The 19,432-nt window shown below is 45.8% G+C and overlaps 1 gene segment (V, D, J or C); it reads right to left on the minus strand.

The window, feature by feature from the left end:
* Positions 1-13,711: 13,711 nt before the first annotated feature.
* Positions 13,712-19,432, minus strand: part of LOC141570471 (immunoglobulin heavy variable 4-61-like) — an 8,130-nt gene continuing 2,409 nt past the window's right edge. The window contains 1 exon segment of the V gene segment in view: positions 13,712-13,830. Coding sequence covers positions 13,712-13,830 — 119 coding nt within the window.

A 19,432-nucleotide genomic window follows, 5' to 3' on the forward strand; every position in this document is an offset into this window, starting at 1 on the left:
ATGTTGTCACAAATGTTCTTATATCATCTTTTCTTACTGCCGAATAGTATTCTATTGTGTATATATACCATAACTTCTTTATCCATTCATCTATTGAAGGACATTTTGGTTGTTTCCATGTCTTGGCCACCGTAAATAAAGCTGCAATGAACACTGGAGCACACGTGTCTTTATGGATAAATGTTTTCAGATTTTTTGGGTAGCTACCTAGGAGAGGGATAGCTGGGTCATATGGTAATTCTATTCATATGTTTTTTTGGGGGGTGGAAGGGGAACAGGACTTTATTGGGGAACAGTGCGTACTTCCAGGACTTCTTTTTTCCAAGTCAAGTTGTCCTTTCAATCTTAGTTGTGGAGGATGCCATTCAGCTTCAAGTTGTTGTCCTTTCAGTGTTAGTTGTGGAGGGCACAGCTCAGCTCCAGATCCAGTTGCCATTGCTAGTTGCAGGGGGCGCTGCCCACCATCCTTTGCAGGAGTCAAACCGGCAACCTTGTGGTTGAGAGGACGCGCTCCAACCAACTGAGCCATCCGGGAGCTCAGCGGCAGCTCAGCTCAAGGTGCCGTGTTCAATCTTAGTTGCAGGGGGCGCTGCCCACCATCCCTTGCGGGAGTCGAGGAATTGAACTGGCAACCTTGTGGTTGAGAGCCGGCACTCCAACCAACAACTGAGCCATTCGGAAGGCAGCTCAGCTTAAGGTGCCGTGTATAATCTTAGTTGCAGGGGGCAGAGCCCACCATCCCTTGTAGGACTCGAGAAATTGAACTGGCAACCTTGTGGTTGAGAGCCCACTGGCCCATGTGGGAATCAAACCAGCAGCCTTTGGAGTTAGGAGCATGGAGCTCTAACTGCCTGAGCCACCGGGCCGGCCCTATTCATAACTTTTTGAGGAACCTCCACACTGCCTTCCATAATGGCTGCACCAGTCTGCATTCCCACCAACAGTGTAAGAGGGTTCCTTTTTCTCCACAGCCTCTCCAACACTTGTTACTATTTGTCTTGTTGATGAAAGCCATTCTGATTGGGGTGAGGTGATATCTCATTGTGGTTTTTATTTGCATTTCTCTGATGATTAGTGATGTTGAGAATTTTTTCATGTCTGTTTGCCATTTGTATGTCCTCTTTGGAGAAATGTCTCTTCAAGTCCTCTGCCCATTTTTCAATTGGGTTGTTTGTTTTTTTGTTGTTGAGTTGCATGAGTTCCTTGTATATATTGGATATTAGACCCTTATCGGAGGCACTGTTTGCAAAAATCTTCTCCCATTCAGTTGGTGGTCTCTTTATTTTGTCAATGGTTTCTTTTGCTGTGCAGAAGCTTTGAAGTTTCATATAGTCCCATTCATTTATTTTAGCTTTCACTTCCCTTGCCTTTGGAGTCAAAGTCATAAAATGCTCTTTGAACCCATGGTCCATAAGTTTAGTACCTATGTTTTCTTCTATGCAGTTTATTGTGTCAGGTCTTATGCTTAAGTCTTTGATCCATTTTGAATTAATTTTGGTACATGGTGACAAATAGCAGTCCAGTTTCATTCTTTTGCACGTGGCTATCCAATTCTCCCAGCACCATTTATTGAAGAGGCTGTCTTCCCTCCATTGCATGTTTTTAGCTTCTTTGTCAAAACTTATCTGTGCATATTTATGTGGTTTTATCTCTGGGTTCTCAATTCTATTCCATTGGTCTATGTGTCTGTTTTTCTGCCAATACCATGCTGTTTTGATTATTGTAGCCCTGTAGTACAAGCCAAAGTCAGAAAGTGTGATACCTCCATTATTGTTCTTTTTTCTTAAGATTGCTTTGGCTATTCGGGGTCTTTTGTGGTTCCAAACAAATCTGATGATTTTTTGTTCTATTTCTTTAAAATATGCCATTGGGATTTTGATGGGGATTGCATTGAATCTGTATATTGCTTTGGGTAATATGGCCATTTTAACTATGTTGATTCTTCCAATCCATGAGCATGGAATGTCTTTCCATTTCTTTGTGTCTTCTTCAATTTCTTTCAAAAATGTCTTATAGTTTTCAGCATATAGGTCTTTCACGTCCTTGGTTAAGTTTATTCCTAGGTATTTAATTCTTTTTGCTGCAATTGCAAAAGGAATTGTTCTTTGTATTTCTTTTTCTGAGATTTCATTGTTAGTATATAGGAAAGCAATGGACTTTTGTACGTTGATTTTTGTAGCTGGCAACTTTACTGTATTCATTGATTGTTTCTCATAGCTTTTGGGTGGAGTCTTGAGGGTTTTCTATATATAGCATCATGTCATCTGCAAAGAGTGATAATTTAACTTCTTCATTCCCAATTTGGATGCCTTTTATTTCTTTCTCTTGCCTGATTGCTCTGGCGAGGACTTCCAATACTATGTTGAAAAACAGAGGAGATAGGGGACAGCCCTGTTGTGTTCCTGAATGTAGAGCAAAGGGCTCCAGTTTTTCTCCATTAATTATGAGATTAGCAGAGGGCTTGTCATATATGGCCTTTATTATGTTAAGGTATTTTCCTTCTATACCTATTTTATTAAGTGTTTTAATCATAAATGGATGTTGTATCTTTTCAAATGCTTTTTCTGCATCAATTGATATAATCATATGATTTTTGTCTTTTATCTTGTTTATGTGATGTATCACATTGATGGATTTGCATATGTTGAACCATCCTTGTGCCCCGGGGATGAACCCCACTTGGTCGTGATGAATAATCTTTTTAATGCATTGTTGTATTCGATTTGCTAGAATTTTATTTAGGATTTTTGCATCTGTATTCATCAGAGATATTGGTCTGTAGTTTTCTTTTTTTGTGCTGTCCTTACCTGGTTTTGGTATCAGGGTAATGTTGGCCTCATAAAATGAGTTAGGGAGTACTGTCTCTTCTTCAATTTTTTGGAAGAGTTTGAGCAGGATTGGTATTAGATCCTCTTTGAAGGTTTGGTAGAATTCACTAGTGAAGCCATCTGGTCCCAACTTTTGCTTTTGGGAAGGTTTTGGATGACTGATTCAATTTCGTTACTGGTGATCGGTCTGTTTAGATTTTCAGTTCTTCACGGTTCAGCCTAGGAAGCTATATGTTTATAAGAACTTGTCCATTTCTTCTAGGTTGTTGAATTTGGTGACATATAGTACTTCATAGTATTCTTGGATGATCCTTTGTATTTCTGTGGTGTCCGTGATAACGTCCCCTTTTTCGTTTCTGATTTTGTTAATTAGTGTCTTCTCTCTTTTTATCTTAGTAAGTCTAGCCAAGGGTTTGTCAATTTTGTTAATCTTTTCAAAGAACCAGCTCTTTGTCACATGAATTTTTTCTATTGTCTTTTTATCTCTATTTCATTTAGTTCTGCTCTAATTTTTGTTATTTCCTTTCTTCTGCTGACTTTGGGTTTTACTTGTTCTTCTTTTTCTAGTTCTTTAAGGTGTAACATGAGGTTATTTATTTGGAAGTTTTCTTGTTTCTTGAGATAGGCCTGTAATGAGATATATTTCCCTCTTAAAACTGCTTTCACTGCATCCCAAAAATTTTGGTAGGATGTGCTTTCATTGTCATTTGTTTGTATGTATCTTTTGATCTCTCCTCTAACTTCTTCTTTGACCCAGTCGTTCTTTAAAAGTATGTTGTTTCATCTCCATGTATTTGTGTTTTTTCCCGCTTTCTTTTTGCAGTTGATATCCAATTTCAAAGCCTTGTGATTAGAGAATATGCATGGTATGATTTCAATCTTCTTAAATTTGTTGAGACTGATTTTATGTCCCAATATATGGTCTATCCTTGAGAATGTTCCGTGTACACTAGAAAAGAATGTATAGTCTGATGTTTTAGGATGAAGTGCTCTATAAATGTCAATTATGTCCATTTCATCTAATGTGTCATTTAGGGCTACTATTCCATTATTTATTTTCTGTTTGGATGATCTATCCATAGCTGTCAATGATGTATTTAAGTCCCCTAGTATAATTGTGTTTTGGTCAATTTCTCCCTTTAGTTCTGTTAGTAGTTGCTTGGTGTATTTCGGTGCTCCCTGATTGGGGGCATAAATATTGATGACTGTTATGTCTTCTTGTTGTACAGTCCCCTTCACCATAATGAAATGTCCATCTTTGTCTCTTGTTATCTTTTTCACCTTGAAGTCTGTTTCATCTGATATCATTATGGCTACACCTGATTTTCTCTGGGTACCATTTGCTTGGAGTGTCAATTTCCACCCTTTCACTTTGAGTCTATGCTTGTCCTTGTAGCTGAGATGTGTCTCTTGGAGACAGCATATGGTTGCATTTAGTTTTTTATCCAATCTGCTACTCTGTGACTTTTTATTGGTGAGTTCAGTCCATTTACATTTAGGGTGATTATTGATATGTGAGGATTTCCTGTCATTCTATCTTTAGTTTTCTGGTAAGGCTGTGTCTCCATTGTTTCTTTGCCTTTTTGTTGTTGTCTATTATTTCTGTGTGGTGGTATTCTATGATGTTTCCCTCTGTTTCTTCTTTTATTTCAGTATATATTTCAGTTCTGGATTTTTTTGAGTGGTTACCCTTAAGTTTATGTAAAAGAAAGTTTGATATTTAGAGTATTCCATTTTCTTCAGCACGCTTACTTTCTCCATTCCCATATTCCGGTTCAGGCCTATACTCTCCCCCTTTTTGAGTTTTGGTTGCCACAAATTGTCCTTGTTGATGGTGGTGGAATAGCCTCCTTTAGTATTTCTTGTAGTGCAGGTCGTGTATTAGAAAATTCCCTCAGCTTCTGTATGTCTGGAAAGGTCTTTATTCCTCCTTCATATCTAAAGGATATCTTTGCTGGATATATTATTCTTGGTTCATGGTTTCTCTCTTTCAATAGTTTGAATATTTGGTTCCACTCCCTCCTGGCTTGTAGAGTTTCTGCTGAAAAGGCTGATGATAATCTAATGGGCTTTCCTTTGTAAGTTACCGTCTTCTTTTCCCTGGCTGCCTTGAGGATTCTTTCTTTGTCGTTGATTTTAGACAGCTTCAATACAATGTGCCTTGGAGAAGGCCTGTTGGGATTGAGGTAACTAGGTGTTCTATTTGCTTGTTGGATTCGAGGGTCCAGTTCTGTCCACAAATTTGGGAAGTTCTCATCGACAATTTGTTTGAATATATTCTCTGTTCCTTTCTCCCTTTCTTCTCCTTCTGGTATGCCCATTATTCTTATATTGCTCTTTCTGATGGAGTCAGAAAGTTCTTGTAGAGTTCTTTCATTTCTTTTAAGTCTCAAGTCTCTTTCTTCTTCTCTCTGTGTCATTTCCAGGTTTCTATCTTCGATGTCACTGACTCTTTCCTCCATCTGGTCAACTCTACTACCTAAGCTGGCAATTTCATTCTTAATTTCTTCTATTGAGTTCTTAATCTCCAGAAATTCTATTTGGTTCTGTTTTAAAATTTCAATCTCTTTCGTAAAATGCTCATGCTGTTCTTTGATTGAGTTTCTGAGTTCATTTAACTGCCTATCTGTGTTTTCTTGCATCTCGTTGAGTTTTTTCAGAACTGCAATCTTGAATTCTCTGACATTTAAGTCACATATTTCTGTATCTTTAAGTGCCTTCTCTGGAGATTTTTCACTTTCTTTCTGAGCTATCTTGTTGCCTTGGTTATTCATGGCGATTACTGGTTTACTATTTCTCTTCCTAGACATCTACAGGAGTGACTTCTGCAACAGGTTGATAGGAAGAAGTCTTTCTTTTGTTTGCCAGTACTTGTTGGTAGAATGTTTTATTATTTCTCCAACTGCAACTTATTTTTCTTCTCCCACACGGTAGTGCTATGTTTTCTCTGCAGTATTCCAACTTCTCACACAATGGGGGGATTCCCTGGGAGACGGGCTTCTCCTCTGTTAATAGTTCGTCTAGGTCACAGGGCGCAGTGTCCCGGTGGGTATGCGGAGAGCTTTTGATGTTCCAAAGCTCTTCCAGCTCCTGATTCAGAGCCCGTAGGTTTCAGCAGTTCTGTTTACTCCTGCAGGGATCCACCCAGATAGGTGGGGCCAGGGGCGGGGTGAGTTGTGAGAGGTGGCCCAGAGCAATGGCGGCGACCACCACCACAGCCGGTCCTGCTTCCACAGCTCTCCCCTTTGCTGGAACTAGTTGGGCTGTGTATTTGTGTCTGCGGTCCACAGTTCTCAAAACAGCAAATTTTCTGTTGTTTTGATCTGACACTGCTACTGTTTCGCTTCTAGCACCGGGCAGGTGGGGGCGGGGCCTGCTCTGGGAGGGAGGGAGGCAGCTAGTCTCAGTGCCTAAGGCTTCAGTTCTCTGCTCGGCAGTGAGGGCTTAAACCACCGTTTTCAGCCTTTTTCCCTCAGTCTTTTCTCCGAGGTCTCTGCCGTGAGCGTTGGGTTCAGCCGTGTTATATGCTGTCCCCTCAGCCCTGTGGAGCCCTGCGGAGCCCTAGCAGTCCGATCTCCCGCAGCTGTGGTGGTTCCGGGAAGCAGCGAGCTCGGTGCACTGAGCTGGGTCTGCGTCCTGCGCCCGCGTGGCTCCGTCTCTGCACTTCTCCCTTCCCTCCTCTGCCACTCGCGCGAGTCTCCCACCTGTAGGTGATTTCAGTCGGTAGTGGGCCTGTTCGTCTTGCCTGTCTGCTGTGCAGGGAGTTCTTTGTGGAGTTTTTGTTGTTCGATTCTTTGTAAATTCCAGGGAAGCTTTACAGAGGCTCACCTCACGCCGACATTTTTCTGGAAATCCTCTCACCACATATTTTTTTATTCAGAGTGAGCCATCGTCCACGCCTGTCACTCAACTGAAACCCCCCTGAGGCAGAATCTCCAGCAGCTACTTGTCCTCATCTCTGCACTGGTCATCATGGTTGGTTCCTGCTTCTCCCTGAAATTCTCTCCTTCCCGGATGCCGCACCAGCTGAACTCTCCTGATTAGTACTCTACACTAGGCCGCACTTCTGGTTCCAGGCACCCCCTGCCCAACACGAACAGGCACAGTAAGGCCATACTGATCTCTCTCTCTCTCTCTCTCTCCATTTTTTAAAACTACTTTTTGGCTGCTAGCCGTGGTTTCAGATGTTACTTCCGTTCAAGTGGCTTCTGTACTGAATCACCTTCTCAGACATAGTTCATTAAACTTCATCTCCATGTTGCGAGCGCCTGTAAGGCAGTCACCACACTTCAGTCTCTTCCTGAAAGCCAAGGGGACATTAACCCCTCGGCAGGGCCCCACATCCCTGTGTGGTACTCATGACGTGAGTGGGGAACAAAGTCCCGGCACACAGGTTCACATAGCGTGAGTAACACAGCTTCATTTGGGAGCCGATGTCCCTCCAGAGGCCAATGCTCTGCTAAGCACAGAAGGTTATACAGAATAGAACAGAATTTAATAACTAAGGGACCCATTCCCAGAGTCAATTGAGGTGGAGAAGGCCCCGGGTTCGGGGGAGACAACTGGGCCCACGACAGTCTGAGGGGAGCTGGTCTTGCAGGGAAGAGCTTCGGAGAGGCCCAGCGTATCCCAGCTTGCACCTCGCAGAGGACTCTGTCGGATAGTGTCTCGCTCAGAGCCTCACGGAGGGTCCTAGCTGAGCGCCCACTCAGACCACTCACAGCATTGCTCTGCAGTTCTGCTTTCATCCTCTTTTCCTTGGACTTGTTTACTTCTTAGGTGGTAACCAGAGCTTGTTTCCAGGAGTTTTTTTTACCTCTTAGATGGTAAGCAGAACTTGTTTGCCAGGAGTTTTTACCTCTTAGGTGACAACCAGAAGTTGCTTGGCTAATGTGTTTATCACCCAATTTTGCTCTGCTCAGTTTCACACAAAAACATGTTTTTCACTTCACTCTTATCCATCTCAAACATGTGGCCATAGTCCTGTCCCTACTAGGAAACAACTGGTTTTGCAAACCTCAATCCAACATAAGCCTTTGCTGTATTTTAAATCTTCCTCCTGAACGTACTTCCACTTGGGGGCCTGTCTCAGTCCTATGTCATGTCTTTCCTATAACTTTAGCTCACGAATCTCTGAGCTACGTATGGGCTGCTCACTGAGACATGGAGTGACCAGCACATCCACCCTGTTCTCTGTCCTTGTGTCCTTTGTGTCACCAGAGCCACCCATGGGGTGTCCTCCATGGTGCCCTGTACAGGAGGTTCCATCGAGATGTCCTGTGTCATGAGGCTTCTGCACTGTTAGAGCATCACACGGGTCAGCAGCCAGCTGTGCCCCCACGTGACACAGGCCTGTCCTGCAATAGTGACTGTGTCACCATGAGTCATATGTTTCATGACATGTGAACTCAGCAGGGCCACCTTTAGACCCAGTGAGTGTAACCTGTCATGTGGTGCCCACAAATGGACACACATGTTAGATGAATTAGGAGATGACGTGGAGACACGTGAATGCCCACGTGTTAACTGCACCTCCTTCTGTGACGGGTACTGTGGGCAGAGCTGGGAGTGTGAGCAGAGCTCCAGCCCCATGGAGCTCAGGGTCTGGGACAGATTGAGGGAGAATTAGGACAGCAGGTGACAGAAGGTGTTGTTGGGGTGGGTTTCAACTTCCATCTGAAATATGAAGACAGTAGGTTAATGTTGAAATGTAGGGAGGACGGAGGATCCTGGGTAAACAGTCCTGGAGGCTGATCCCCTGTGGGGCCATGTGTACCTGTGGGAAGGACGTGCCATGTGGAGACACTGATGTTTCTGGGCTCACACTGACTTCCCCTCACTGTGTCTTTCGCACAGTAATACACGGCCGTGTCCTCGGCTCTCAGGCTGGTCATTTGCAGATACAGCGTGTTCTTGGCATTGTCTCTGGAGATGGTGAATCGGCCCTTCATGGAGTTGGCGTAGTATATGCTGCCACCACTATCACTAATGTATGAGACCCACTCCAGCCCCTTCCCTGGAGCCTGGCGGACACAGTTCATGTCATTGCTACTGAAGGTAAATCCAGAGGCTGCACAAGAGAGGCGCAGAGACCCCCCAGGCTGCACCAAGCCTCCCCCAGACTCCACCAGCTGTACCTCACACTGGACACCTGCAAACACAGAGACGTCCTGGTCAGGAAACTGTCACACATCCACTGTTTGTGTCACTTACATTCTCTTACATATTCAGACTCTCCTATTCTCCATAAATTACCTCTTAAAACAGCAACAAGGAAAACCCAGCTGAGCCCAAACCCCATGGTGTGTCGTCTGTGCTCAGTCCTGATCACGGAATGGGGACACCTGGGGATCCCGGGGCTGGGGCTCCTGTCCCACAGCTGCAGGGTCAGGGCTGGGCTGGTTTTCATCAGCAGAGGGGCCCCTATTTGCATGTCCTCCTTCCATATAGGGAGCTCGGGGTTGGACACCTACACACGGGCAGGGCCTCAGTGCAGGCGTGAGTGTCCTGGTTAGTTGGTGGCCACGTGAGAGTTCAGGAAAACATGATTTATTACACGTGACGGTGCTGGAGTGAGTGCTCAGCACCCATTACCTCATTTCACTTGTATGTGAGCACCCAGAACAAGTGACCAGGTATCAATCCACCTTCATGTTGCAGACAGAAGAACACAGCAGCCCAGAGGGCGTGTGTGACGTCAAGCACATATCATCTGGAGAGGCCCTTACCCTCCCCATGGACCCACTGCTCCCCATCCCACTCCAGGGCAGGGATGGACATGCCAGGTGAGGTTCCAGAACCTCTTTCCTGTAATGGGAACATGTGTGATATTTCTGCATGGTAGTATTTACCTAAGAATGTAGAGAATTAGGGTTCATGCAGATGCAGTTTTTCATAAGTATGACCTTTTGTACATTGTTGTCTGTCTGTAAGTCTTTCCTCACCAATTTTCTATTTTTACCTTGTAGTGGCTTCAATGATGCATATTTGACCACAGTAAATGGCCCAGATCAGCGTGATGCAGGTATTACCTGAATCAATAGGCATTTTATTGGACCTGGAAGCAGGAGCACGAGTAGGAACAGCCCCACCCATTGTCCTCTCACTGGGTCATTCCCAGTGTCCCAGCTGAGGGACTTGTGGTGATGCCCAGCTCAGGGGGCTTCTCGTGCAGGAGACTAGCAGGCAGGGAAAGAGCCACCACAGCAGGGACAAGGTACCCTGTCAGTAGTGTGGGGCTGTGACTTCACAGTGGGGAACAAACATGTTTAACTCTTAGTGCAGTCATGTGGGTTTATTTGGAAATGTTCTATTTTGATGCATATGGACATGTGCCATATCAATATACAATTGAGTGAACGATACTAAATCCACTGGTGAGTGAACATAGCAGTGGGAAGATGAAAATGTATATTGTCAGCCACATTGTATCCAGTGAAATGTCCTCATGCATATTCCTCGAAGCAGAAAAGTAAAATAACACCTAAATTATCCTTGCTGAAACATACGGACTCACAATCCACCAGAATCCCCAATCTGTCTATACTATAAGTTAGATCCCTAATTGTATTTCAAAGTCGATGTCAGTTCTGACACCTGCATGGTGTGTCCTCACCAGCCTGCAGCATCCCCACACCACGTCACTGCCCTATGGAAACAGCCCCCTGGGTCTCCACCAGGACACTGAGGAGGAGGACACCTGCCCTCACCTCCCATCACCGTCAGGCCCAGACCTCAGTGTTTGCCTCCTGAGCTGCACATGCTGAGCTATACGGGCAGCTGGACAGCAGTGAGGGGTGGATGTGCTCTTCATCCTGGGAGATGACCATGGGGTCTGGGGACACATGTGCCCCTGGGAAAGGGGCCCCGGGATGCACATCCTGTGAGAGTGCACTTGGTGTACACGTGGTGGTGGTGCCCTCGCCCCTGGGTACCTCTGGCTTCCTGACCTTCAAGGAGACAAAGAAGACGGACGTGTTGACAGGATGCTTTTCTATCCCTGGGACTTGGAGACCCTGAGAAGTTAGAGAGAGAGTCATGGAGCTGATGGAGAGGCTGTGGGTTTTCAGTAACCACAAGGGCCATTTCCACACAGTCTCTCTGCCTAGACTGTCATGAAAGAGCTTCAACAAGTTAATATAATAGAATAATTGGTGAAGTCAATTAGGAATACCCAACATCAGGAGGAATGCTGTTATTTAAGGTTGATTATTCATCTATGACATAGAAGTCACTGCTGTCCCACACTCATGACTGTTACATGATTATAGGAGAGGAAGTCATCGCAGTGCCTGGCCCTTGGGAACTGTGCACATCACCATGACGACAGCGTATTTATTCTAAATAGGAAAGTACAGTACGGGGGATACAGTCAGCAGGATTGTGAAGACTGTGTAGTGTCAGATGGGCAGTCGCTTATTGGGGGTTCCCGTCATAAATTATATAAATGTCTAACCACTGTGCTGTACACATGACACTGATATAAAACAGTATAGGACGTCAACTATAGTTTGAAATTTCGTCACGTAGATGTGTAGTGCAGCATGCGGAATCTAGTCAACAAAGTTCTAATAAGAAAAGTAAAGGGGGGACACTTCTGCATTTCCAGAACGTTTAGAAAACAGTTTCTGCTGCGCGAATGTCAGGAGGAGGTTTAAGGAGCACGGAGACCAAACCCTGACAGGAGAGCAGCCCTCAGCCAACTCCTCCCGGACGTGAATTGAGCGCGTCCCGAGCGCCCCCTGGTGGTGCGCGTGCGCCTTGTCCCAAAGCCCTTGCAGACAGACTGTGTCCCTTCGCCTTTATCCAGCATCAGTGTGGGACGCTTGGAGCACTAGTGCTGTGTACCCTCCTGTGCACAGACTTTTTCATTACCTGACCCCTCCATTCCATCTCTTTGGAATGCAGGCGTCCGTAACTCTCACCCTTTGCCTGCCCTGCTGTTGTACTTTAAGAGACAACTTGTCTTCTAGTGTCACAGACAGAGAGGCTTTTACCCCAGGATAGATCCACCAAATTATGACCCATAACTGATTCCGAGGTGATATTTGGGACTTTTGAGATGATGGTGCTCATACATTTCAGGCTGGATTTCATGTTTTCATGAATGAGCTTTTGAGGGGCTGTTGGCATGTTGTAGCTGTAATTGGCCTGGGTCCTGGAGGTGACTGTTAGGAAGCTGAGGGAGCACTGAGAAGGTCTGAGTCACGCTTGGACTTTGTGAACGTAACATGGGAAAAGGCCTTTGTCATACTTGGTTCATTTAGGCATCATGGGAAGCAAAGGTTTTCTGTGTTTTCCGAGTGACTCCTGATGCATCCACAGTGTTCATAGCAGAGGGAGGCAGAGGGAGATTAGATCCAGGAGAAGAAAGCAATGTGACATCTGATGGAAGGTGACCTCCTCCTGATGTGACGTTGGAGGAAGAGGACGTGGGATCAAGGAAAGCACCTCTAGAAGCTGGAAAATAAACATAAACGGTCTTTACCATTCTGTTCCATCTGGGCTGCTATAAAAAGTTCCATATCCTGGTACATTATAAACAACATACATTTATTCCCCACAGTTCTGCAGGTGACAATCCAACACCGAGACCCCACATGGTCACCACTGGTGAGGACCCTGTGCCTGGTTCATATCCAGTGGCTTCCTGCTGTGTCCTCACAGGGTGGGAGGGACAAGTAAGCTGTTGGGCTCATTTGAGAGGCTCTGCTCCCCTTCCTGAGGGCTGCGCTCTGATGACCTTGCCTCCCCCAAATCCCCACCTGCTAACACAACCCTCCATGGGGGTTAGGATTTCCATTGTCAGACCACAGCCTCCCCCCAGACCCTCCAGGGCATGTGTGGTCCTGCCAACACCTTGATATCTTACAGTGAAACTGCCTACATACTCTGAGCCCCAGACTGTGAGGGAATCAATGTGACTAGAGTTGAGCCCCATAGTGTGGTATTTGATTCACTTGTCCTCGGAAAGTAACAGGCTGGACTGACTCTCACATCATCCAGGGTCTCCCCACACAGCTCTCTGTTGTGTGAGGACCCCCATGATTCCCCAGGGCAGGGACACCCGCAGGTGAGGGTCTGAGGAAGTACCCTCTTCAGGAACTCACCCCTTCAGGAGAGGCTGAGGGGACGGGGAGCTGACGTAGACTGTGCTTGACCTGACACACCTGTCACCTATGATGTCACCACGTGCCATGATGGTCCATCACGTGTCATGTGTGTGGTGCTTGATCACAGGTGGGGAGCAGAAATTCACTCTTGAATTCTATATGTACACTTTCTCCCAAACTCATTTCCATTTTTCACAAATAGGGGAAAGTGAGAGAAAGTTATAGGGAGACACTACAGGCCAATCCCAGAATCTTCCCACCAAGTGATCCCACCTGATGCCTGAAATAACCTCCCTCACTCAGAGAACACGGAGGCTCCAGACATGCCCACTGCAAGGACAGTGACACATGACAGGACCTTTCAGGAAAGGCTTTCTCTAGTTCTTTCTTGAGGACGTTTGGACACTGGAAACCTTTCCCTGAATGACTGAGGTGCCCGTGAGAGTCTCACTCCTCGTCTCAGGTTCCTGACTCTATGTGAGGAAGTCAGGAGACTCACAGTCCCTGTCGTCTCTTCAGCCCCGCACAGCTGCCCTCTCCCTCAGGGTTCCTGACACTCTCAGGATGACGTCATCTCACTGTGTCTCTCACACAGTAATACACGGCTGTGTCATCAGATCTCAGACTGCTCAGCTCCATGTAGGCTGTGCTGGTAGACGTGTCCCTGGTCATGGTGACTCTGCCCTGGAACTTCTGTGCATAGCTTGTGCCACCATTGCCTGCATAGATCCGTTCCATCCACTCAAGCCCTTGTCCTAGGGCCTGTTATGCTCATTGCATCCAGTAGTTGGTGAAGGTGTATCCGGAAGCCTTGCAGGACACCTTCACTGAGGCCCCAGGCTTCCTCACCTCAGCTGCAGGCTGCACCAGCTGGACCTCGGAGTAGACACCTGTGGAGAGGAGACAAGAAGGGGTGGAACCCCAGTGACTGGCCAGGCCCCCTCATCAGCCAAGTACTTGGGAGCCCCCTATCTGTAGCCACTGCCACCAGGAAAAGGACTGTCCATCTCCAGTCCATGGTGAGGGCTGTGCGGTCAGGCCGTCTCTAGCGTGTGGCTGTGGGGCGATGCTCTCAGGGCACAGACATATCCATATTTAAACCCGCTCACCTCAGCTCATTTGCATATTCATGAGCAGCGTGATTCACAGCTGAAGACTTGGCCCACCTGAGAGACTCAATGAGGCAGGACCATGCTCAGTGAGCGTCTGAGTGTCCAGTCCTAATACTTGTTATAGGATATTTTTACCCAGCCATGTCCCTCAATCTGTGCTGACAGAGCTCCTCCCACTGAGGAACAAACCCCAGGAGATCATCACTGAGAACTCCCTTTGAATGACACGGAGACCACCTGAGACTGTTCTGGACTTTAATCTAATGTCTCAAATCAGGGGCCAGGTTTGTCCCCAAATTTGAAAATTTCAAATTGATTAAACCATCCTTGTCATTCAGATTGTTGCTCTAAAGACATGTTGAAGTCCTAGAAAACCCATTTTAATTTTGATTTTATTAAACGTCGATCAAAATGGCGGCGTGAGGTGGGCCTCTGTAAATCTCCCCTGGAATTTACAACTAATCGAACAACTATAACTCCACAAGGGACTCCCTACACAGCAGACAGGCAAGACAAAGAGGCCCACTACTGAAATCACCTAAAGGTGGGCGAATCATGCAAGAAAGGGAGGAGGGAAGGGAGAAGTGCAGAGACAGAGACCCGCGGGCGCAGGACGCACACCAAGCTCAGTGCTCCGAGCTCGCTGCTTCCCGGAACTACTGCAGCTGTGGGACAGGGAAGAACTCAGACTGCTAGGGCTCTGCTTATGGCCCACATGGTTGTGGGGGTAGCGTATAACACGGCTGAACCCAACACTCACGGCAGAGACCACGGAGAAAAGACTGAGGAAGAAGGCTGAAAACAGTGGTTTAAGCCCGCACTGCCGAGCAGAGAACGGAAGCCTTAGGCACTGAGACTAGCCGCCCCCTCCCTACCCTCCCAGAGCTCGCCCCGCCCCCACCTGCCCGGTGCTAGAAACGGAACAGTAGCAGTGTCAGATCAAAAGAACAGAATATTTGCTGTTTTGAGAACTGTGGACTGCAGACACAGATTCGCAGCCCAACCAGTTCTGGCAAAGTGGAGGGAGCTGTGGAAGCAAGACCAGCTGTGGTGATGGTCACCGCCATTGCTCTGGGCCACCTCTCACAACTCACTCTGCCCCTGGCCCCAGCTATCTGGATCCCTGCAGGAGTAAACAGAACTGCTGAAACATACGGGCTCTGAATCAGGAGCTGGAAGAGCTTTGGAACTTCAAAAGCTCTCCGCATACCCACATGGACACTGCGCTCTGTGACCCAGGTGAAGTATTAACAGAGGAGAAGCCCGTCTCCCAGGAAATCCCCCCATTGTGTGAGAAGCTGGAATAGTGCAGAGAAAACATAGCACTACCGTGTGAGAGAGAAAAAAAAGGCTGCAGTCGGACAGAAAATAAAACATTCTACCAACATCTACCGGAATACAAAAGAAAGACCTCTTCCTATCAACTTGCTGCAGAAGCCACTCCTGTAGATGTCTAGAAAGAGAAATACTAAATCAGTAATTGCCGTGAATAACCAAGGCAACAAGAAAGCTCAGAAGGAAAGTGAAAAGTCTCCAGAAAAGGAACTTAAAGATATGGAAATATGTGACATAAATGATGGAGTATTCAAGACTGCAGTTCTGAAAAAACTCAATGAGATGCAAGAACACACAGCAAGGCAGTTAAATGAACTCAGAAACTCAATTAAAGAACAGCATGAGCATTTTATGAAAGAGATTGAAATTTTAAAAAAGAACCAAATAGAATTTCTGGAGATTAAGAACTCAATAGAAGAAATTAAGAATGAAATTGCCAGCTTAGGTAGTAGAGTGGACCAGATGGAGGAAAGAATCAGTGACATCGAAGATAGAAACCTGGAAATGACACAGATGGAACAAGAAAGAGACTTGAGACTTCAAAGAAATGAAAGAACTCTACACGAACTTTCTGACTCCATCAGAAAGAGCAATATAAGAATAATGGGTATACCAGAAGGAGAAGAAAGAGAGAAGGGAACAGAGAATATATTCAAACAAATCGTCAATGAGAACTTCCCAAACTTGTGGACAGAACTGGACCCTCGAATCCAAGAAGCAAATAAAACACCTAATTACCTCAATCCCAACAGGCCTTCTCCAAGGCACATTGTATTGAAGCTGTCTAACACCAACAACAAAGAAAGAATCCTCAAGGCAGCCAGGGTAAAGACGGTAACCTACAAAGGAAAGCCCATTAGATTATCATCAGATTTTCTAGCAGAAACTCTCCAAGTCAGGAGAGAGTAGAACCAAATATTCAAACTATTGAAAGAGAGAAACCATGAGCCAAGAATAATATATCCAGCAAAGATATCCTTTAGATATGAAGGAGGAATAAAGACCTTTTCTGACATACAGAAGCACCAAAAAGCTATTAGAAACAATCAACGAATACAGTAAAGTTGCTGGCTACAAAACCAATGTACAAAATTCCATTGCTTTCCTCTATACTAACAATGAAATCTCAGAAAAGAAATACAAAAACAATTCCTTTTGCAATTGCAGCAAAAAGAATTAAATACCTAGGAATAAACTTAACCAAGGATGTGAAGGACCGATGTGCTGAAAACGATAAGACATTTTTGAAAGAAATTGAAGAAGACACCAAGAAATGGAAAGACATTCCATGCTCATGGATTGGAAGAATCAACATAGTTAAAATGGCCATATTACCCAAAGCAATATACAGATTTAATGCAATCCCCATCAAAATCCCAATGGCATTTTTAAAAGAAGTAGAACAAAAAATCATCAGATTTGTTTGGAACCACAAAATACCCCGAATAGCCAAAGCAATCTTAAGAAAAAAGAACAATAATGGAGGTATCACACTTCCTGACTTTAGCTTGTACTACAGGGCTACAGTAATCAAAACAGCATGGTATTGGCAGAAAAACAGACACACAGACTAATGGAATAGAATTGAGATCCCAGAAATAAACCCCCATAAATATGAACAGATAATTTTTGACAAAGAAGCTAAAAACATACAATGGAGGAAAGACAGCCTCTTCAATAAATGGTGCTGGGAGAATTGGATAGCCACGTGCAAAAGAATGAAACCGGACTGCTATCTGCCACCATGTACCAAAATTAATTCAAAATGGAGCAAAAACTTAAGCATAAGACCTGACACAATGAACTGCATAGAAGAAAGCATAGGTACTAAACTTATGGACCATGGGTTCAAAGAGCATTTTATGAATTTGACTCCAAAGGCAAGGGAAGTAAAAGCTAAAATAAATGAATGGGACTATGTGAAACTTAAAAGCTTCTGCACAGCAAAAAAACCATCGACAAAATAAGCCTGTCCCTGCAGGTGACATGAATCCTGGCACTGCCGGGGGTACTGGGCAGGCCCAAGAGCAGATGGCATCAAGATGTGACAGCTTTCCCAAGGTCACAGGTCGGGAGACTTGGCTTTCACTTCTTCCTTAAAATAACCATCATGGACACTCTGTGAAAATGTAGGAAACCATTCTCTTATGAATTAACACTTCCCACACTTACTAGTCATTGGCTGGAAGGCTGCCTGGGGAGTGCGTGTCTCTTTCTATCCACCTTCATCTCTGCGTTTCCATTATGACTCCTTTTCAACCCTTGTCTTGGTCTTATTAACCGTCTCTTTTTCAACAGGTTGTGCAGACACCAAACGCCCTCTTATGCCAGTTACCAAACCCTGGTGACATTAACTAACCAATGTGATTGCTAGTTATGTCGACACCTCAATAGTGCAGAAGCACCAGGCTTTGTTCCTGCCGATGTGAACACCTGGTGGACAGGGGACATGCTGGTGACAGACAGGGTGTGGTGTCCATGTCAACACAGACGTCACTCAGCCTTTTCTTCTGCTGAGTCACTCAGGCCCAGGGAATTCTACACAAGGTCAAGGACTGTACTTACCCAGAGGGGGACACAGGAGAAAAACGTTCCCTGAGCAATGGAAGCAGATATGACACTGGACGTTCCTGGTGACATATCAGGAAAGCTTTGCACCAAACTCAGTGGTCTGAGTCCACAATAGGCATGTCCAAACCTCCCCAGGGCTAAGTGACTGTAGCACCACCTTCTGGGCCCAGGTGCCTGCCAGCTCACCAGGTGTTTGGTGGCTCACCTGCTCCCCTAAATGACTCCTTATTCCCGCTGCTCCCGAGTCAGCTGCCTGTTACCATGTGCTGTGTGTGTGTGTGTGTGTGTGTGTGTGTGTGTGCACCAAACTGGGCACTGGCTCAGCCAGGCGGCAGGACCCAGCCTTACAGCTGCCACAGGCCGACGGCAGGCCCTCTACAGCAGCTATTTCACACCCGTTCTGCTCTCACACACTGACACAGTACGTGGAGGCTGGAGACACTGACATGACTCTTGAAAGACTTCAGATCCTGAGAACTACAGATTCTACTGTGACCCTGTCTTTGAGCCAAGGTCCTTATTTTGTGTGTGTGATTAAAGTATTAAAGGGATCCCACCAAAACCGTCAGGACGACGTGGACGCGGGTATCTGGTTCTTGTGTCCCTCCACACGCCACCCTGAAAGCAGCCACATTACACATTTAGGCCTCTGTGTTCACGTGTTGTGCCCCACACACCTGCCAGGTGAGAATGGTAGGAAATCTACCTGCGTATCACAAGTCCAAGTTCTTTTCAGCTCTGAGGGTCTGATTCTCATGCTTTGGAGACTATGAATTGGAAGAAGTGACGTTAAGTCTGTGCAGGGCAATGGAACGAGAGCTCCCCACCACTGTGCCAACTGCAGGACATGAACCCCTGAGTCTCTGTGGTGCCTCAGGTACACTGACCACCCAGGAGGAGGAGCCTGTGTGGTCACTGATGAAAATACTGCTTTTCTGTGCAGTGAACGGGACACATGGAATCTCACTCAATCTGTTAAAAGAATCATTCACACTTTCATCAGATTAATGACGCAGAGGTGTCACTGGACTGGCCTGTCCCCAGGGACGGGGACTGGTCTGATGGGTTTGCGGAAAGAGCTGCAAAGTGTCCTTTCCTGTTTGTCCATCCTGTTCTGTCTCCTTCTCTCCTTTGCAGATGTCTTAGCACTCAGCTTCCCTCCCGTTCTCTCTCTCCACAGCCAGCAGTTCAGCCATCACTACACGACTCTTCCAGGGTCGTTCAAAGGAGGAAATGGTTGAAAGGTTGGGGCCAAGCGCAGGCTCCCGAGGATACCCCACAATAGGGTGTAACTACTTAGAATGAGTTACTGAAAAGCAGGCAGAGTAAGAAGAGCTCGTGAACCCTCAGTATGTCCTCAAATGAAGGAAATAAATCTCCCCTTTAAACTGGGCCCCCCTTGCTCTAAGGGTGAGTGCTCCTAAGGGATCACGGTCTAGACCCCCAAAAATAGTGACTGTCACCTTATATGATA

This window comes from Rhinolophus sinicus, linkage group LG03 (assembly GCF_036562045.2).
Source record: "Rhinolophus sinicus isolate RSC01 linkage group LG03, ASM3656204v1, whole genome shotgun sequence".
In the NCBI taxonomy this organism is placed as follows: domain Eukaryota; kingdom Metazoa; phylum Chordata; class Mammalia; order Chiroptera; family Rhinolophidae; genus Rhinolophus; species Rhinolophus sinicus.